This window comes from Electrona antarctica (genome assembly GCF_951216825.1).
Source record: "Electrona antarctica genome assembly, chromosome: 2".
In the NCBI taxonomy this organism is placed as follows: domain Eukaryota; kingdom Metazoa; phylum Chordata; class Actinopteri; order Myctophiformes; family Myctophidae; genus Electrona; species Electrona antarctica.
The window spans coordinates 48,166,217-48,183,370 of NC_136807.1; the positions used below are offsets into that span (position 1 = coordinate 48,166,217).

Consider the following 17,154-nt stretch of genomic DNA (forward strand, 5'->3'; position numbering starts at 1 on the left):
TCTGTCTGTCTCTCCTTGCTCCATCATGTTTAGATACTGCGGTGGATGCGCCCGTGCCATGAGGAGAGCGCAATAATCGCCTTCATTCATCACTTATCGCCTTATTGAAAGTACCTGCCAATTATGATACATCGTAAATGCTGTAAATTATATACTGTAGATGAAAGAGAGCTTTTATTGACGCGACCAATCTTGAGGCTTGCCAAGTGTTGTTTTTTATTATAGCGTAATGTACATAATTGATTCGGACATATCTGTGTATTTGTCATTGTACATAGTGGTGAGTGTGCACGGAAAGTATAAAGCCTCATTTAATTGCGTTGCGTTGTCAGCTTGAAAATCGTCTTGTTTCCGGCGAGTGACACGGTTGTTATAAATTAGGCTAAAGCACGCTTGTGATGAAAACCAGTGTTAAAAGAAGGTGTGGAAGTCATAATACAACCAGGACGGATTGAAAAGATGTTGCTGAATGGTGTCTGCGTGGGCAAAGCTACCTGCAGACAACCTCTTGCATCGTGAGTATTCAAATTCATCGTCGGTAAAACTGTCCTTCTAAGGACCCTTTTCCTCATAGCCCCGCCTCGCCATGCCTCCGCAGTACTTGACTCGGTTTGCTTTGCAGTTTAAACATTTACCGGTATTCATTTCTTATTCATTTCTTACTACTGCGATATCTAGCTTAAATGTTTCTTAATGGTTGAACGCTTGATTCCGTGGATCTAAAAGAGTGCAACACAAAGAGACTTAAAGGATTTAAAGAAAGAAAGAAAGAAAGAAAGGGAGACGATTCACAATTCAGAAGTGCAGGAATGATATACAGAAAGGAAAGACAGCAGCAGGAAGCTCTCAGAGCTCCTTATACCAGTAAGAAGCACACATGCACGCATCCGCCTCGTTGACGGCAGACTGCTGGGTGAGCGCTGGCGCTTTGGCATGGGGGGGTCAGATCAACACGGAATGAATTCTGTACTGGCCATATAAGGAGCATGTCGTGAGTGTACAGGGTTTAATGAGGTCAGATCAACATTATGGAATGTCAGAACAGGTATGGAGATCTAAGGGTGGTAGCGGGGACATATTCTTGAGTGTACAGGGTTTGATGAGGGCCCAGGTAGGGCTGGGCCTTAATTTTCGGGCCTGTTGAGAACTCTAGTTTTCACCGGCTGCCGAGCGCGGCTGCACTAATAACTTTGGGGCAGGCCCGTCTAGAGTTTGAATGGACAGGTATCAGTCAAAAGGGAGACATCGAAGAGGAAGGATGGATGGGTAAGGATCAACATATGTCAGAACAGGTTCTGACATATATCCATATATAGAGATCTAAGGGTTTGAGGTCAGATGTAGAGTTGCTGGCCAATATTGATGACATCAGGGATCTCCACATATAATGATATGGGCTTATGGGCTTAACTGCGACAGCAGGTCGCATTTACTATGACATCAGGGTCTCCACATCTCCATCCCTGATGATGTCACATGATGTCACACTGACGGGAAATGTGACGGGAACTGCGACCTTCGGTCACAATGACATCAAAAACTAACATCAGCAATTATACACAGAATACATCCCTCCCAATACAAAGAGAAGATACAAAGTACAAATCTGAAGCAGAACAATTTGGTGCCATGCCGTGCCGAGCCTGGGCTATGCAATGCAAAGGGCCACGAATAACTGCCGATAATTGTCCCAAAGTAATGTGGCCTTGAGGAGCACGCGGCATGTCTCTAAAAGATGTAGTGAAATAGTGAATTGATTCTCAAACATCATGCTTGAATAGGTTGGAGAGTAGGGATCGGCGGAGGTGTCTAGGTTTCAATAGCAGCCAGTGGATGAACGAACCAAAAAGGGAAATAAGTAGTATAGGCTACACACGACAGCACTGTAAATATTCTATTTCTAAAATACAGTAGTAGCATAATAGTATATGGAAATACAGTTTTTCTTACCTTTTCTGTATGCATCATTCATTGATCGAGCTGTTTATTATTCCATTTCTGTATGTTGTCTATGTTAGTTTTTATAAGGAACCAAAACTGCTTCTTGTGCCCCCCCCCCCCCCCCCCCAATTTAATTGCATTGTTCTCATTCAAGATTATCATAACTATAAATGACAGAAAGAATATACTGAACATTGTTTTTTTTTTTTTTATAAGATGTTAATTGTTAGAATTTGTCACCAGGGAGGACTATAGCATGGAACTCTAATCTTTTGTGAATCTTCGAGGAAATCATAAAAACAAATGAACACTGTGTGAAACAATGTAACAACGTTACACCTATAGTACGTATACGGTACCAATCTATTAACCCATTCTGTTATACTTTAGCTCTTGAAAAATAGCAGATCTACAAGCTCATAGCGCGCCACCGAGTGGCGCGCTATGAACTTGTAGGTCTGCTATTTTTGAAAAAGCGTAAAAATGCGGCACAAATCTTTGAAACGGTATATATTCTTTCAGAGCGAACATTTGTTTTTATTTTTCGACGTCGGGCCTAAATTGGGTTAATGCTTTTTATTGCTGAGAGACCTCGGCAATAAAAATGTTACACCAATAAAAATGTTACACCTATAGTTCGTACAGGACCAATCTATTAATGCTTTTTATTGCTGAGAGAGACCTCGGCAATAAAAAGCATAATGGATTGGAGACCTGCTCAGACATGCATAGGTTCTGACTAAACTATTCCCCGACGGTGGAGTGGAGGTTTGGAATGTAAATTTGGAGTATGCATGCTGTATCACTGTTTCCTTGTAAGATCCAAAACATTAAACATATATGAATATACAATGTACAATAACCAGACTTTTCATGTGCATATCACAACAGTATACATTTACATAATCTGGGCCTAATCTTAAATGATCGCAAAAAGTGAAAATGGCGTTTTCTTTCCTTGGAAACCAAGGCAGTTGAAAACAGGTGTCTTGCATTATCTCTTGAATGTATTACATTTTCATCCGTGCCAAAAATCTGTGTACTATGAGAAGTATCTGAAAGAACATCTGCTTTCGGATCAGCAGTTTTTCATGTATCGTAATAACACCATCTTGCATGAATTTACAAGCAATTAGTGACATTTTCGAGACATGATTTTGCCTTTGTCATTGACCTGCGTTCTTGTAAATAATGTCTGAAATGTTTCTTTTCATGGCAGTGCCTTTATTCTTTGATGTTGATTAAATGTGTGAGAAGCTATTTTTCCATACCATCTCTGTGTACAGTACATGTTGTCCTCGTTCTGTCTCTCCAGTTTTACTGTGGGACAGAACATTCTGCAATACTGATCCATTATTAAGTTCTGACTGTTATAAAATACGGGTGCATGTGTTTGATCCGACAGGCATTAGTCTGACACCCGACCCTACCCAAAAGCCAAAACCCTAAACCTAACCTCACAGAGGAAGCCACAGGTTAGTTTTAACCTGCCACACGTCGGGAGCCACGGATTAGTTGTACCCGGCCATGCATGTTGGGAGCAACGGTGTTGTCGGACTAATGCCTGTTGGTTGTACTGTTCGTATGTCTGGCCAACGTATGCACCCCATAAAATACCTTGCATGTAGTAGAGACAGAGACAGAATACATATATTCAAGACAAAGTGGTTGCTATGCAGATACAATGCCACCTTTCTTTAACCCATTTTGACCTGAGATCAGATTCTAAAAATGTCTTCTACATCCTGACAGTTTTCTGAAAAAGCTATGTTTCTATGTCAGTCGTTCTTCGATTTTTCAAAAATAGCAGACCTACAAGCTCGTGGCGCGCCACTCGGTGGCACGCTATGAGCTTGTAGATCTGCTATTTTTCAATAACACCAAAATGGGTTAATGCATGTTTTGTTTATGTTTTGTTTGTGTTTTTCGGGCTATTTATCACTGTACAGTTTATTTACACATACAGTAAGTCTTTGTTTTAGGATAAAAAAATAGCAGAAGTAGCAGATCGACAAGCTCTAAACGAGTGGCTTGTTCACACTGCATTTCGAGCTTGCAGATCTGCTACTTTTGATGCTTTAGTGTGAGCAAGCAGGCCGTTAATTCGCAAAAGAACGCAAAAAGTTAAAAATATGGATATAAGAGGTTTCTGCAAGATGTGTCGTCTGCATTTTACCCGTCATCCATCCTTCCTTCCTGGCTGTTATGTAAGCATGTTGTGGAGGAAGGTGTGAAGTTTGTAGAACCACACAGCACTGACCGATGTGACAGGAATGAACAACGCAGTGTCCCGGGGGCGGATTGTCTTCTACTTCAACTTGACTTTATTGTCAACAGTGGTGGGAAGTTACTAGGTTCAAGTACACTGTGCATAATGAGTAATTTTACTTTTAGTACTTAACCCTGACCTCAAAATTAAAAAAAAATCTTCTAAATCCTAAATTTTCACGATTTTTCTAAAATAGCAGACCTACAAGCTCGTAGCGCGCCACTCGGTGGCGCGCTATGAGCTTGTAGATCTGCTATTTTTCAATAGCTAAATTATAACATAATGCTTAAAACACCAAAAGGGGTTCCCGCCCAAAATGGGTTAAAGTATATTTTGGTTTGATTACCAGACTTTTAATTGTAACAGTCCAGAGTGTTTCTACATTGCAGTATACTTTTACTTATAATAATAATAAACGTGAGAATTTTTTCTGCATGTAAAATAGTCAGTGAAATACTTTTTGTGCAGCCTTCCCACAAATTGCAGTTACAAAGCGTCTAACCACAGGTTAGACACTAAACGATACCATCAAAACTGTTCAAGTGTTACCCCTGAGGTAGGCCATATTATTTCCAAGAATCAGAATAGTTTCATACCACCATAGATCTGCATGCCAATCGATGTATTGTGGTTCAACCACAGGTCTGATCAAGTATCTTGAACTTTCTACAAATTGTGGAATTGTGTTCCAACTACTGTCAGTTGTTCGTTCAAACTAGGAGACTGGAATGCCTTTTTTTTAGTAGCGGACAGAATGTTCTGAGAATCACAGATATAACTTTCACCAGAGCAAAATGAAAGTGACTCATTTGTTCTCATCTGTGTGAGTGCGTGCGACCGTGCGTTTGTGTGTGTACGGTATGTGTGTGAGATGCCTAATCATTTGTGGTGTGTGTGATTGGGTGGAGGCCTCTGGGTGTTCCCTCTGCGAGCACATTTGTGTCTGAAACATAGACATGTCAATGCTTGAGTTTTCAGGAAGGTGTCTGTCTCTCTGTCTCTGCTTCTCTGTCTGGTTGGTGGTTGCATGCATGACTTGACTGTAATGCAATGTCTGATATGATATGACCGCCTTTAGGTTTGGTTCATAAAACATAAACAACTACATAAACAAACAAATACCCACACACACACACACACACACACACACACATACAGGTACATGCAGAAAAATGTCGGTGGGACGTCACTGCTAACGACGTACACGACGTCAATTGAACAATTGAATTGAAATCATTTTTTATTTACACTCACACTTTACGGGAAACAAATCGGTTATATGGTTTAATAATTAAAGTACAGAGCAGGAGCCCACTGCAACAAGACAGACAGACAGAAGAAGGGAACATGATAGCAGGAGGAACTGTCTGGAAAGCAGCCAATGTTTGGGGCAGGCGGGCGAGGCAGCAGCAGGTGATGCCAGGGTGGAGCTGTATGGTGGTGGTGAGACACACACAGCTTTGGAAGAGAGGCGATGGCTGTTTTGGGGCGGGGCAGGTGGTTGATCTGCTCTGTCAGCAGAGAGTTTTATTTCCTCAGGGCTCTCTTGGTCCTCTTGGAGCTGTCGTAAAAAACACACAGAGATTCATTGTCGGAGACTAGAGAGAGAGAGACGCTTTCCCACAGTATGACTTCCAAAGGATCACACTCAGCACTCTGCAGCGATACAACCCGAGAACAATGGGAATGAACATTTGTGACATTTTGAGGCCACTAGGGATCTCCCCGCCAGCCATGGCAAAAAAGAACAAGCATGCATACACACATGCACGCACGCACGCACGCACGCACGCACACACACACACACACACACACACACACACACACACACACACACACACACAGGTATGTGGTATGACTAATACTTGTAAGAATGTCAACATCTTAGGGCGTACTTTTATAGATGTTATTTTGGTGCGCAGCTAAACGACATGATCAGGCATACTATACATACAGTACTCTACATGCTTAATCCTAATTGTAAACCTGACTCCCAAAATACATTTTCTTTTAAACCATAAAACAAAATGTTTGTCTCTAAGTGAGGACCATGAAAACTGTCCTCAACTGTCACACACACACAGTGACACACACACACACACACACACACACACACACACACACACACACACACACACACACACACACACACACACGTGTATAGTCATTAGTCAAAGTCATAGTCTGGAGGGATGGAGGGATCCTTTGAAGAGTGGCAGAATGACAGGTGGAAAATGCGGGGTGTTGGAAGGAAGTGCTTTGGCCTCAAAGTGTCATCAAATTACTGACGAGAAAGATAACAACTGTTATACTCTACTACCACATAAAGAAACACGCACACACACACGCACGCACACACGCACAGTGGCATGCCGAGCACAGTCAATGCACAACTGTCACGGCTTACGCTCAACAACTGGTAGAGGGGCGGCCGGTGTCTGTATGTTGGACATACTACACCGTCTAGTCTAGTGAATGTAAACTAAAAGCACATTGTGTACCGGCAGATATTTAAAGCTTATTATGATACAGTTTGAGTCCGACTTTTAGAGGGGCAGTAGGTCTCTATTATACCAACCTTACCCATATCAGGTAGAGTAGGTGTAATACTGAAATTTAGTCGGTGTGTGTTTGTGTATGTGACGTGTGCATTTTCTCTGGAATCATCAAAGTGCCTGTAATGAAATGAATGAAATGCTTAACAGAAGTCTGTTTGAGTGCCTTTGAAACTCAAACCACCGCACACAAAGACATCACGGTCACACTCATATTACTGTACTGTACTGTACAGTACACCACCTTTGGTTTACCAATATCGATCACTTAGGAAATGATTTTGTATCAGTTTAAATGTGAAGTGCTGCTTGTATACATCAGACATCATTCTTGCCCAAATATGAAAGGGTGGCAGCCTCCGCAAATCAGTGCAGTCAGGCATCATGCACGGCAAGCGGTTGTGTTGCGAGTGAGGTCAGATCAGAGCTTTGCTCAGCTATAGTATTCTATTCGAAAAAGTTTTTGAATTCCACTTCATTCCAAACAGACAAAGGGTTTTAAGTGGCTTTCCTCCGTAAGAGAAGGAGATAGAAATCAGACATAGGGAGTCAAAGAGAAGATAAATAATTGTCCACAAGGAGACAGAAGAGAGGATCAATGCATTGTCCATAGGGAGACAGAGAGAAGAAATACATTGTCCATTCCCCAACAGAACCTACGCCATCACAGTCCACTATATAGATTCGGAATTGATAATGAACCACCACTGCAGGATAGGGTTATATAGCTTATATAGCTTGCACAAACACAAATGTCACCCTCTGTTTTACATCTGTAAACCTAAGATGCTCATGCATGTGAACTGTGAAGTGAGGGCGCAGCGAGGGCATTATTTATATCACATGATTCTTACGTTGTCATTTACTACCCTAAACAAACATTAAAGTCCATAGACTTGGCTGGCAAAACATTACATCATAAATACCCTAAAAAACATTAGAGGCCAGACTTGGCTCAGTTGGCTGACAAAGAATTAAATCAGAACTACCGGTACACAAATATGCCATTAATATAACTAGGTGATATAAAAGTAGCAATGTATAGGCTAATTTATGGGAGCTGTGTATAAAAAATATATAGGCCTATAATAAAAAAAAATATATATATATATATATATATATATATATATATATTTCAAGGCCCGAGTTACTACAAATGGTTTGAGAACCACTGCAACATACCAAATTACTATACCAATTATTTCACTACGTTTTGGCAACGGCACATAGGCATTTACCTCAATGTTAAATTATTGAACAACATTATACAGTACAGTAAATGTCTACTTTGATCCCACGACCCACACACAGTAGCCTTGTCCATTGTTGCCAGATAGTGCAAGAGAAACACGCGGTCAGGTCTAGTAAAAACAGCCAAAAGGAAGCAACTGGTTGGTGGCAAAATGGTGGTTTCTTTCGCAAAATCTGGCAACAGTTGCACGCAGCGCGGTGAGCGCGCGCTCGTTGAACTGCCGCTGTCCTGAAATGACAACAACACACACACTGACACACTTCAGAAGGGACGTTTGTTTTATGGATTTATGACGTCGTGGTGCTGGTGTACCACCTTTTACCTACTACTTCTACTTTGCAAGTTTACGACAGAAACATCTCTGTCTCAAGACAAGTGACTGCACTGCATGGTTAATTAGCCTATAGGCTACACTACAGGTAGGCTATGTATTGTAAAGTAAACAAAGAAACCAGAACATTTTTATTTTAGTATCTTTACGTATATAAGCTAGGCTTTTAGCCACGCATTTTTTGTGGAAGGCGAAGAAGAGCCTGAAGAAGAAGCCATGTATGATATTTTCGTCCAATTGGCCGCAGCTTCGTTTCCATGGAAACGACCTTCTACAGGCAGCGCGAGACAGAAGTTGACAGTGACTGTGAGAGGCCAAATGTTTTTAGCATCACATTAGGGCGGTCACCATTTGGAATGGGTACTAGTACCTATACTACCAATATGAATAGCACAGTGACAGAGACTGTGAGAGCCACACACAACCTGACAACATGTCCATCCACCCAAAGACTGCAACAACAGACAGTGGAGAAAGCTGCAAACCAAGAACTTGATGAACCGAACCCCATCATGACATCATGTCCCCCCAACCTCCAGTTTGAGGTGAGTCTCTGACCCATCCTATCTAGCAGTAGCCTATACACTCATTGGTCTTGGTACTAGGTTAGCCTGTCTAACCTAGACAGGCGTTGACACTATAAGGTTTCAGCCCACCTGCCCCTAGTGTAAATAACACTTTCGGGCAGGTGGAGTTTGCTTTCAGGTGTCCCGACCGGGCAAGTGCTCGCTCGAGAGGAGGAGACGCAAGTTACACAACATGAGATATCTGTCTGAAAACGCCTCGATGTGGCCAGAGTGTTCTGTCTTCTGGTCTGTGGAATGTAAAATAAGAGCACAGAGCACTGTTTACCTATAATGTGCTGTTTTCACTGTTGCTGCTCTTAAAAATATGGTGTGAAGTCCAGATTATATAGGTATTTGGCATAAAAATTGAGGTATGACGTTTTTTTATCGCACCGCCCCAGAACGTAATCCAGATTTATCTATCATTTTATAATGGACAATTTACTTTTCGGGCAAGTGCGCATGACCTTTGGGCAAGTAGAACATGACCTGTAGGCTAATTGTTGCCTGACGGGCCAAGTGCCTCTGAGACCTTGGTGTCAACCCCTGTGTAGATGTAAAGGTTTAGGTTTTGTAGAATGTGTTGGTTAATTTGCAAAAAGTCAACGGAAGTCAACGGAAGCTTACTTATTCACCATTGGGAAACTCGGGCAGCTGGAATAGCTGCTGAAATACTATCTGCCCCGTGCCCCGACATTTTGCTCACCCTACCTACCTACGCGAGTGTGTGGCAAGAGGGCAGAATTTATGAAGCCCACCGTGGTGGCTTTTCCTTCCTAAAATGTATTATTTATTTTTTTGCGTTTGAGTGATGCATTGAAAATGTTCTCACTTTTTCTGGTGGTCGCTCACACGGTTCCTGAGCACATTTATCTGAAACACAAAAGAAACAAAATGATAATCAACTTGAGTTCCATCGTATGTTGCACGTCACTGTACTTTGTGTACTTGCAGTTCTGCTATTTTCGGCTAATGTTTCCCATCACACAAACATTTGGCGGACCCTAACTCTTGAGGACCCCCTGGGGGTCCTAGACCACCTGCTGTGTGGCATATTTTACGTAATACTGACCTCATATTTCTGTCTGGCAAAATGGTACTGTAAGTCAAACTTCTCAGCCTCTAGCTGGTGCAGCCATTCCCACAGCTCCTTGGCTTTGTCCCTGTGGACAACAGACACAGACGATCATATCTTGACTTGAAGTCAAGTGTTATTTTCATCAAAGTACAAGTCCCGTTTAAAAAGAACAGATGCAAGAGCCCCTCACAAAAGCCTTATATATAAATAATATTATTGTATCACTGGCGCTGCATGGCTCCACTCACTTGAGTCCCTCCTGGTTCAAGTGCTCGATCTCCGGACATTTACGCCTGTCGTACAGTATCTTCTTCTTCTTCTCTCTCTCCGTTTGCCTCTTTCCGCTCCGCTGCGCTGCCTGTGACAAGAGGGAGGAGGAGGGTCATAGAGCAGTGGTTTTCAACCAGTGGTCCTTGAGGGGGTTCCAGGTGGTCCCCACTCCCCAGCTAAATGATGGAGAGTTGGTAACCAACTGAACTTTAACTTTTGAGAGCGTGAAATTAATTTGGTTTAATTTTACACTCCTAAGAGTTAAATTATTGTTAAACATCTGCATTACTTTACAAGAAGTCTACACAATTACGCTAAAGAATGTAAAAGAATTGTTATTTTGATAAATTTTTGTCTGTTATCTCTCCTATGGTACTAACATCAATACAGCATGGAATTGTGGACAAAATCTTATCCAACGACAACAACATATTTTTTAGTCTTGGGTCTGAGAGGCTAAATCTCAATCAAATGGTGGTCCGTGGCTCAAATGCCGAATGAACCTTGATATGAAAAGGGTTGAAAACCACTGGTATAGAGCGTCGCAGTCCCGCCCCCTACCAGGGCCCAGGAAATGATTCTCCGTTCATTTTCCTCATAGACATTTCAAAAAGTATTTATTTAAAGACGTTTACGCCGCAGACAAAGCCAACTCGAGTCGTGACAAATCATGACAACAATTTGCAAACACAATTTTTTGGGCCGAACAAATAATTAGAAAGAAGAAAAAAACGGCAGGTTACAACACTTTTTTTGTTGTTTTTCTTCTTTGTAATTATTTGTTTGGTCCAAAATATTGTGTTTGTTGTCATGAGTTGTCACGACTCGAGTTGGCTTTGTCCGCCGTGTAACCGTCTTTAAATAAATACTTTTTGAAATGTCTATGGGAAAAATGCATTGGGAATCATTTCCTGGGCCTGGCGTCGTCATGAAAGAGGGTGGGACTGCGACGCTTGTCACTGTGTAAATACTTCAAAAGGTGATTCGATTTTAGTTGAAAGTCTGTTATAAGTGCGTTGTTGTACCGGAAAGTATACATATTTATTTTGTAGCGAAAGTCCCAGGGGTGTTCACGGGCTCTCCTATACTCACCATCTTCTGCATAGCCTCCAAAGGGCTCTCCTCCTAGTATCTATACTCGCCACCTTCTGCATAGCCTCCAAAGGGCTCTCCTCCTAGTATCTATACTCACCACCTTCTGCATAGCCTCCAAAGGGCTCTCCTCCTAGTATCTATACTCACCACCTTCTGCATGTAGCCTCCAAAGTGGAGGCTGGTTAGATTTTTATTCTTCTTAGCGTCGTCGTCCGCTTTCTTCTTGGCTGCCTCCTCCTCCTTGCGAGTCCTGTCGTCCTGGAGGCAGAAGAGGGATTTAGAGATGCGTGTGTGAGAAATATTGTTCTAATATGTCTTAAACTGAAATTCCAAATAAAGACATTAAAATGTAGGGGTGGTGTCTGTGCAGAAAACACTGATGCATTCATTACACAGCAACTTGGTTCAACCATACGTTACCTCCAGACGTTTCTGTCGTTCTTTATCTCTTTCGCTGCGGATCCTGTGCTGCTCCGATCGCTCTGAGCGACGCTTATCCTGCAGAATGCATCGTTCAATTTATGATCAAATCCCAATCCTCAGATGGATGTAAATGTATATACTGTATGTATGTGTGTTGTTGATCATGTCAGATCGTGTGTGTGTGTGTGTGTGTGTGTGTGTGTGTGTGTGTGTGTGTGTGTGTGTGTGTGTGTGTGTGTGCGCGCGTCACTCACAATCCTGTCAGTGAGATTAATCAGCTCCTCTTCCTCCTTCTTCCTGTTCACAAAGTGAGCCTCGATCAGTGTCTGCAGCTCCGTCAGGTCTTTCTCCATCCTCTTCCGGTGGATGTCCTGTTGAAACAGCTAGGTGAGTAGGTGTTCACTATAAGTCTCTTGTCTCTGGCACCGGGGCTGCTGCCCCATGTATGTGCAGGGGCTCCCTCAACTAGAAAATACTCAATGGAATCAATGCCAGTTCTAGATTGACCCCAATAAGAGACATGAGGCTGATTTAAAAAAAATCTTCTAAATCCTTTAGAATAGCTATCATTGCTCTTATATCCATATTTTAAACTTTTTGTGTTTTTTCATAAATTAATGCCTTACAGCGTTACACAAAAGCATCAAAAGTAGCACATATACACGCTCGAAGCGAGTGAGCGTGTAGATGGTGGCGGCTGCTTGGGGAAACGGAAGGTTCCCAGTTGGATCCCGGGGCTGCCCTCCCCCTGAGTTAGTGCTGAAGTGTTCTTGAGCGACACACTGAACCTCCAACTGCTCCCAACGAGCAGGTTGGTGCCAGCCTCTCTGCTTATTGGTCTCTGTAGTCTTGGTAGTACTCACATCAAAATCCACCTTTTCTCCATCCGGGATTTTTGGTGGGATGAGGTTCATGGGCATTATGAACGGCCTGTGGATTAAAATAAAAAAATAAAACTTCCCAAATAAAACAACTGTTAAAAAATGGGGTTTGTGAAAAGGAAAATGTATGCCAGTAAAATTAAAGGAAATAAATGAATGTCAATGCACTGTTTAAAGCTGAAAGAGACTTTATCACTTTTACATTTTTCCTTCATCCTATTGAGTTTAGCTTGTCAGCTGAGTAGTGAGCGCCTACGGCCAAGAATGGAAAACAAAAGACAGACACCTCGCTCCAATTTCACTTGTACAGCTATTTTCAGTGATGCAGTATGGTGTGAAAAAATGAGGGGGCCCTGCCCTGAGGGACTCCAGTCAATGACTTATACAGCTTACATACAGTATAGTAGTACGGTATAATATAGTATACAGTAGTATAGGTTGATGTTTTTAAAGGAGGCGTTGTCGAGTGTGAGTGGAGGATGTGAGTGTGTGCTACAGAGAAGCAAGAAGGGAATGTACTGTGAAAACATAATGCGGCCCGGCGGTCGTTAATCTCCGTGGATGTGGATGACATAATTATGTAAATGAAGAGTGTTGGCAGGCACATAATGTCACAGAAAAAATCCGCCCTTTATGTAATTGTAAGTGTGGGATGCACACGTACATAGTGTACCCGGTGAGGTAAGGTAAAGCTTTTATGTACACCAGACTGAGGTCATTGGGTTAGTAACAGCAGAAACAAAGAAAATAGTGGAACAATACATGCACGTTACGTAACCAAGTGACATACAATATAGACATACGTCTAGAGACTAGAGAAGTCTACACACATTTTAGGGCTGGGCAATAATATTGACTGTCAATTGATTACTTAAGCCTTATTTTACACTTTCTTCGATACTTTGATAAAACAGCTGATCTGCAAGCTCACAACTCAACTCATACTGTAGCATCACAATGCACTGTGAGATTGCAGATCTGCTGTATTTGCTATTTTTTGAAAAATCCTAAATAATATTGTGTGTGTGCGTGTGCGTGTGCGTGTGCGTGTGTGTGTGTGTGTGTGTGTGTGTGTGTGTGTGTGTGTGTGTGTGTGTGTGTGTGTGTGTGTGTGTGTGTGTGTGTGTGTGTGTGTGTGTGTGTGTGTGTGTGTGCACACGTATTACTCACTTGTTGAACTTGGGTTTAGCCTCTTCCTCTCCCTCTGCGAATAAGAATAAGACAGACAGGATTCCATGCATGTGGGAAATCCCAGACAATAGAACACAACTCACAGAGAGCTGACAACATTAACCAATTTTGTGCGGGAAGTTCCGGGAACCCCTTTTGGTGTTTTAAACATTATGTTATAATTTAGCTATTGAAAAATAGCAGATCTACAAGCTCATAGCGCGCCACCGAGTGGCACGCTACGAGCTTGTAGGTCTGCTATTTTTTTTAAATCGTGAAAATATTTATTTCAGAAAACTGGAGGATTTAGAAGATTTTTCTTTTACAGGTCAGGCCTAAATGGGTTAATCTCACATTGTAATAATACTTGTTATGTGTTCTACACAGAGATCTACACAGAAACACAGTCAGTCAATCATGCAGCGTGACATGTGCTGCCTCAGTGCACATGACTGATGATAATGATGATGAGTGAACCTGGTTGGCACTTGGCAGTATACAGCCATTCCAAACCAAACAAGTCCTCAACTGTTCATGATACATCATTCTAGGGTTGCAACTTTTATTTTTATTGTTTTATCCCACAATTTTGTAACCAATTTTTTTTTCACCCAGTGCCAATTATCTAATGTAATCCTGGGCGCTACACTTCCTCTGCCAACCTGGGGGGGCAGCGGACTGACCTCATGCCTCCTTCTATGCATGATATGAGGAGTCCAAGCTGCTTCTTTTCACCCGACAGGGGAGAGTTTCCCCGGCCGGACGTAGCGCGTGGAAGGAACACGTTATTCCGACCAGTTCCTTTCCCCTCCATCGGGCGCCCCGGCTGGCCAGGGGGAGGTAGTTTAGAGACCAGGATTACGGCATGTTTTTGTGAGGGTACCTACCCTAGGGGACACGGGGAGAACATGCAAACTCCACACAGAAAGGCCCTTTCGCCAACCCCGCCTCGGGTATGGGCACTGATGACGTGGAGGAGGGAACACGCCCCCAGCGCCCACAGCGTCCTCAGCGGGAATCGAACCCAGGACCTTCTAGCTGTGAGGCGACAGCACTACCGACTGTGCCACCGTGACCCCTAGGGTTGCAACTTGCAGCTATGCATTATTTTCTTTTTTGATTATTCGATTAATCAAGAAGCATGTATTTTTATTAGATTTGTTTAATTTATTTTTTACAATCTTTTATATATCAACAAATTGATTGACAACTTAATAAGCAGTATTTGTGTCAGTGTCATGCTAAAATAGTGAAAATGTCAGATCTTCAAGATCTGACATTTCACCTATAATGAGAAACCTTTCACCTATAATGAGTTGCTATAATGGGTTAGTTGGGTTAAGCGTTGCACCTCTCAGTATTACCTCCACCCTCCTCTCCTTCCTCTTCTCCATCTGAAATGAAACATAGCAAGCAACATACAGTAGATATTGTTTAAAAACTGTCATAACTCCAGTGGATGGCCGAGTCCGTCATATTGACACTGGTGAATGATATACCATAGATGTGTGTGTGTGTGTGTGTGTGTGTGTGTGTGTGTGTGTGTGTGTGTGTGTGTGTGTGTGTGTGTGTGTGTGTGTGTGTGTGTGTGTGTGTGTGTGTGTGTGTGTGTGTGTGTGTGTGTGTGTGTGTGTGTGTGTGTGTGTGTGTGTGTGTGTGTGTGTGCACGTAACTGTGTATGTGCGTACTATATGTGTGTTGTGGGGGGGGGGGGGGGGGGTAGAGACATTGACTGATTGACCATGGTGTTGGTATATTTACATACCAACACCATGGTCAATCAGTCAATGTCTCTCTACCCCCTGGTGTTTCAGGAATGCAAACAGATAAGATGCTAGAGAGCAGAGAACGAGAATGAGAGGAGAAAGATCACAAGAGCAATGATAAGGTGTGTGCATGCGCGTCCTTCTGTTTTCTTATCACACATACACAGTTACACACAGACACAGTATGGTGGTGAGAGATACCTCCAACGGAAAACGATACTGACTCATTTTAACTGATCTGTATCCCAGTTCAGAGCACAATTAACCACATTATTGGGTGGAGTCTGATGGGAATCCTGACTGTGTAGCCACTGTGACTAAACAGAGAGTGTGAGTGATACAATGCAAGAGGGATTAGTAGGACAGACAGACAGACAGACAGACAGACAGACAGACAGACAGACCGAGAGACAGACCGAGAGACAGACCGAGCGAGACATACAGAGTACAGGTAGGAAATAGACTCCGCCTGAGTTATATAAGTGCAGAACTGTCACATTCCAGAATAGAGTGCAGCGTGCGCGCGCGCGGACGGACGTGAGATCATTTGAGTGTCTGTCTGACGCAGGCATGCACTCTCTCGTCTCGTCAGCAACACTGTCAGTAATCCTTTTAAAATGTCTGCTGTTGATTTCACGGCTGTACAGTATGCATAATATGAATGCTTCCTTCACCTTTACCTAATCAAAATTATTTTTGTTTAATTGTCAACATTTTTCCAAAACTGTTAGCAGAAATGAGCTTGTAGATTAACTATTTCCGCTATTTTGTAACATTTTTGGAAAGAAAAATATTGCAATACCCTATATTCTAACCACACCTGGAGGTCTATTAGAGTAATATGAACTCCATAGACACATACAAAACAGTATCTCGGCACTCTTTAATCACAATAATTTATTTGTGTGACGATTAATCGTCAGCTTAAATGTGTAATCGTGACAGCCCTAGTATACCTTCACCCTGCTCTTCTTCCTTCACTTCTCCTTCTTCTTCCTCGGCTGCCTCTTCGTCTGCCGCAGGCTCCTCTACCTCCGGGGCCTCTGGGGTGGAAAAGGAAATACACGAGAACAGTGAGATATCTCACCGTGCAATTTCCCTGGTGATAACTGATAGCTTTTGCACTAATGACTCGCTGACTGATTGACATTAATACGCTGTGTCTCCCCTTTCAATGACCTCTGTTGTGTATTTAATAGTGGCAGTCGAAATGGGCGGGTGTGTCTTCTTAGAAGTGATGGAAGAAGTAGGCCTACTCTCATGTTTTACTTAAGTAAAAGTATCAATACTCCATAAGTACTCAAATATGCAGAATGTCCCATTTCACAAGTTTCCAAATGTCTAACATGTCTACAAAATAAAGCGGCGCGCTGTGAGCTTGTAGAGCTGATATTTTCGAATAACCAAACCTCTAGGGCTGGAGAGGTTAATGTATGTTTTCAAAACGTGCATTTACTTTGTGGATTTTAATGATTATTACAAAACATTGTTTTGTAATAAGTAAGCAGTAACTCTTCAAATAATTGTAGTGGAGTAAAAGTACAATATTTGTCTCTG

The 17,154-nt window shown here is 42.3% G+C and overlaps 2 protein-coding genes across 2 annotated transcripts in view; one reads left to right on the forward strand and one right to left on the reverse strand.

Annotated features, from left to right (window-relative positions):
- pkp1a (plakophilin 1a) overlaps positions 1 to 784 on the forward strand; it is a 33,700-nt gene extending 32,916 nt beyond the window's left edge. Inside the window, exon 15 of the mRNA XM_079493703.1 lies at positions 34 to 784. The gene's annotated coding sequence lies outside the window, so the exon portion shown is untranslated. The remainder of the gene's footprint in view (positions 1 to 33) is intronic.
- Positions 785 to 5,558: 4,774 nt separating this feature from the next.
- Positions 5,559 to 16,602, reverse strand: tnnt2a (troponin T type 2a (cardiac)). Its single transcript, XM_079493737.1, has 11 exons — positions 16,554 to 16,602; positions 15,196 to 15,225; positions 13,832 to 13,865; positions 12,644 to 12,710; positions 12,035 to 12,151; positions 11,778 to 11,855; positions 11,505 to 11,615; positions 10,241 to 10,350; positions 9,987 to 10,077; positions 9,747 to 9,787; positions 5,559 to 5,771 (listed from the first exon to the last, which is right to left on the reverse strand). Exons 4-11 carry the CDS (start codon positions 12,698 to 12,700, stop codon positions 5,738 to 5,740), a joined length of 639 nt encoding a protein of 212 aa, XP_079349863.1. The 5' UTR covers positions 12,701 to 12,710; positions 13,832 to 13,865; positions 15,196 to 15,225; positions 16,554 to 16,602; the 3' UTR covers positions 5,559 to 5,737.
- Positions 16,603 to 17,154: the final 552 nt, after the last annotated feature.